The 3032-nt window shown below is 45.4% G+C and overlaps 1 protein-coding gene across 1 annotated transcript in view; it reads right to left on the bottom strand.

Annotated features, from left to right (window-relative positions):
- Positions 1-1246: 1246 nt before the first annotated feature.
- Positions 1247-3032, bottom strand: part of LOC104539497 (ovostatin-like) — a 25074-nt gene continuing 23288 nt past the window's right edge. Inside the window, exons 33-35 of the mRNA XM_010183036.1 lie at positions 2665-2733; positions 1657-1762; positions 1247-1308 (exon numbers count right to left, since the gene is read on the bottom strand). Coding sequence (XP_010181338.1) covers positions 1247-1308; positions 1657-1762; positions 2665-2733 — 237 coding nt within the window. The remainder of the gene's footprint in view (positions 1309-1656; positions 1763-2664; positions 2734-3032) is intronic.

Here is a 3032-nt window from a genome sequence, read left to right as displayed (position 1 = left end):
AGGGCGGAGACGCTCGACCCTGGCTTCAGGCCCGGGCCCCGGCCCCCGCCAAGGCCCAGGGGGCCTGGCGAGGGTGAGGGAAGGGTGCTGGCGCCGTTGTTGCTCCCGGGTAAGAGGAGCTGCATCCGTATTTCTTTCTCCAGCCCTACCGGTGCTGCCCTGCTCCCTTGTCTCCCGCCATTCCTCCCTGTCCCTTTGTCCCCTCTGCCAGGGCTCCGGTGGTGCCTGAGTCACGCTGTTTGCACCCATCCACGAGCTCTGCCAGGCTGCAGCCCAAGAGCTTTTGTGTGCGCAGAAACCACCATGAGTCCGAGCACAGCGAAGCAGAGAATGACAGGAGGTGCAGGAAAACGGGAAGGCTGGGACAGATACGTTTCTATCTTCATCCCCCAACAGCCAGCAGACATTAAAATCTCTGTTCTGTGACACTGAAAAAAAAAAACCAAACCAAAAAGCCAATGCCCAATGTAAAAGGGAGATTTATTGGTGGAAAGGTATGCAGGATTATGATACCTATCTGGAGAGATGTGCTGTGAAAGGAAACAGAATCAGACACTAGCTCAAACGATGTCACAGACTCCCACTGTGATTAGTAAAGTGAAATGTCCCTTTCCAGGACTTAATGACAGAAGAAAATAGGGTGCTTGGCCACTTGTTCAACATTTATGATGGCTCTGCAGGGGAAAATCCAAAAGAAAACAACCTCAGTGAAAACAAACCAACAGCTGCAGGATATAAAATGCAGTTTCAGGATACAGGGTAGTCAGCCCCTTCTGTGCAAAACAGACAAAAGCTGGCCCATGGTCTGGCAGCAAGCTGTGCCTGTACCCCTTGGGAACTGCTCAGCAGGTAACAGCCAGCGTAGCTGCTGTCCTGAGCAGGGGACAGAGCTGGACCTCCCCTGCAATGAGACTGCAATGTACCTCTGACTAGTCAACACACTGCCTCCATGATTCATATCACCTCAAGTGTTCCTCTCAGATAATGTATTGACTGATCAGGAGAGTGTCTGTGTGAGTCTTTATGAAGCACCTTGCCTGTGCCTGTGAAGCATAGGTTTCGGAGAAGAGGCTTTCAAGGATGACTGTACACAGAATATTCCTTGCTAAGTGTCAGTGCTTTTGAGGATACCTCTCAAGGTATTTCCTAGTCTATGCCTGCCAATCCTTCCGCTCATGCTGCTTTATACTTCACCTTCTTACCTGCTTCAATTTTTTTTCTGGCTTTCACTTACCTTTTCTAATCATTAGTCCATTTCTGCAACAGCCTCTTTGCAAGGTGACATATACTGAACAACAGCATACTCCTCTGGAGAAGAAGGAAAGAAATGTTCCCCATTAGCCTAGAGACCACTTCCTGTGCCTTTCCCTGGAGGTGGATATACCTTATGCACGCTTAAGCTGGAGATATTTGAAATCTCCTTTGTTCTGGTGTGTGCATTTTTGTAATTTTCTAGTCATGGTCGCTTGTTACCTCGGGCATGAGGCCAAGCTTACTAAAGTGAAATGAGTCTCTCCCCTGGTGCTAGATCCAGATCCTGACAGAGTTTAGAGGAGTGTTGGTTCCAGAGGGGCTGGTGTTGGGTATCCCTTAATGCACACAATGTTTCTGCTGTCCCTCCTCCAAACTTCATACTGTTTGAAGTCAAAGACCTACCTGTTTCATAGTAATCATAGATCTGCACAGGAACTGGCTTGGGATGGGCGACTACAAAGTCCTGCTCAACCGAGAATGTGATTTCTTTCCTTTTCTTCTTCGAGATCTGGAAACAGGGGGACAGGGATCACATAAGTCTTTTTATTTGTACACCACCACCTGGAGCAGACCAGGATGTATTCCAAATCCCACTGATGCCACACATACAGACGTGGGGCTTCCACGATTCTCTGTGTGTGTGAAATATGGTCGGGGAATCTGAAATGTAACTAACGTGAAGAGTTGTAGGTTTCCTATCCTGCTTGTATTACCTGATTCTGTAGTTATTACACATCTTATTGCTAGAAAGTGAAAAAATGTCCCAGAGGACTGAGCTTAATTCTCCATGATCTCCCAGTAGACAGGATGATAAAGTCTGGTATTCCAGCCCCTCCCATGTCAGGCATGAACATTATATGTCACCAAGAAACTGGGAATCAATGTACATCACTGAGATATTGGCTTCTGTCATTTGTTCTGCAGGCCCCCAAGCAAATGTACTTTTACTATGTCAATTCTGATCCAGGGATTAGATTACAGACTAAATTTGGGAACGAACTAGCATAAGAGAAGGAATGGAAATCTTTTCAGAGGAGATCAGAGCAGTGTTTCATGTCCTCTTGGAAGGACTGAGGCTTACGAGAAGCCTACCAAGGGGACATAAACACAAGGGAATTTCTTCTCTGGCATTTATCTGCTATTGACTGAAAGGATAATTAATTTCTATGTGCTTTTTCAATTAACTCATTTCTAGTTGCTAGTAAGGCAGGCGTCAGTTTGAAGCTGTTTGGGAGGCTGGGATGTTACATGCAGTTTGAGGAGTAAGCAGCTTAGTGATTACAGGGAAAAACTGGTGAGGAAGGAATCATGATAAATGCACTTTATAGAGTGTATCTACGCAGTAGATGCATCTATTACATGCTGCTTGCATTCTTTGTGAAAATGAAATAGACAGTGATCAGAACTTACATTTTCCAAATAAAGGAGAACATGGTTTTTCTTGGTTTCTACTTGCATCACTGTACGACCGTCAATGAGCTTTCAAACAAGGAAATTGAGATAAATATTTATAAAACATTAAAAATCAAGTACTACCTCAGATTCCACAACTGCACAGCTGTGAGATTCATTCTATTCCTAACCAGGTATCAAGGGCTGGCAGCTGATTTTTAGAGTGCAGGCATTGCTGAATAGATGGAATGGACTGAGGAAAATCTGCCACTTGGCTTAGCAGGGATATGTGCACTTCCTAAGTGCATGAGAAGGACTGGAGTTCATTTGGGGAATATTGTCTGACTCTGGTCTTATATCGTTTTCAGAACTAGTCTGGCATATTT

The sequence above is a fragment of the Mesitornis unicolor genome, unplaced genomic scaffold (assembly GCF_000695765.1).
Source record: "Mesitornis unicolor isolate BGI_N332 unplaced genomic scaffold, ASM69576v1 scaffold44654, whole genome shotgun sequence".
NCBI lineage: Eukaryota > Metazoa > Chordata > Aves > Mesitornithiformes > Mesitornithidae > Mesitornis > Mesitornis unicolor.
Note: the sequence above shows the minus strand (reverse complement) of the source record. Positions and strands in the feature narration are given on the sequence as shown.